This window comes from Bison bison, unplaced genomic scaffold, assembly GCF_000754665.1.
Source record: "Bison bison bison isolate TAMUID 2011002044 unplaced genomic scaffold, Bison_UMD1.0 scf7180017863698, whole genome shotgun sequence".
NCBI lineage: Eukaryota > Metazoa > Chordata > Mammalia > Artiodactyla > Bovidae > Bison > Bison bison.
Genome location: NW_011494270.1, coordinates 6,638 through 6,983, shown reverse-complemented (window position 1 = coordinate 6,983; position 346 = coordinate 6,638). Strand labels below are relative to the sequence as shown.

The 346-nt window shown below is 38.2% G+C and overlaps 1 protein-coding gene across 1 annotated transcript in view; it reads right to left on the bottom strand.

The window, feature by feature from the left end:
• The window catches only part of LOC104983932 (uncharacterized protein CXorf22-like), a gene marked incomplete at both ends in the record, with an annotated part of 5,383 nt that extends 5,054 nt beyond the window's left edge, over window positions 1-329 (bottom strand). Inside the window, one exon of the mRNA XM_010833475.1 lies at window positions 116-329. Coding sequence (XP_010831777.1) covers window positions 116-329 — 214 coding nt within the window. The remainder of the gene's footprint in view (window positions 1-115) is intronic.
• Window positions 330-346: the final 17 nt, after the last annotated feature.

Below are 346 nucleotides of genomic sequence, written 5' to 3'. Positions count from 1 at the left end.
TTACTACTATTATTATTACCATCATTAATTTATTACATAGGATCTGATAAGGTCTCTGCATGTCATGCTGGTTATTGTGTCTTACAAAATTTCAGGTTTTTAAATAGCACATTACCTGAAATTTTCATGGTCTTCTCCAGACCGGATACTTGCAGCTCGGTCATTGGGAAAGGCTATCAGTGCATCCTTTAATAACTCTTTATTTATCTTATGATTGTGAATGCGTGTCATGGTTGACTGAAGCATCGCAACACGTGCATGGTCCTTGTACTGCACCAAGTCTTTCACCACAAACTGTCCCGTAGGATTACTGACCAAAGGGGATATACCTGTTAGAGAATTGAAT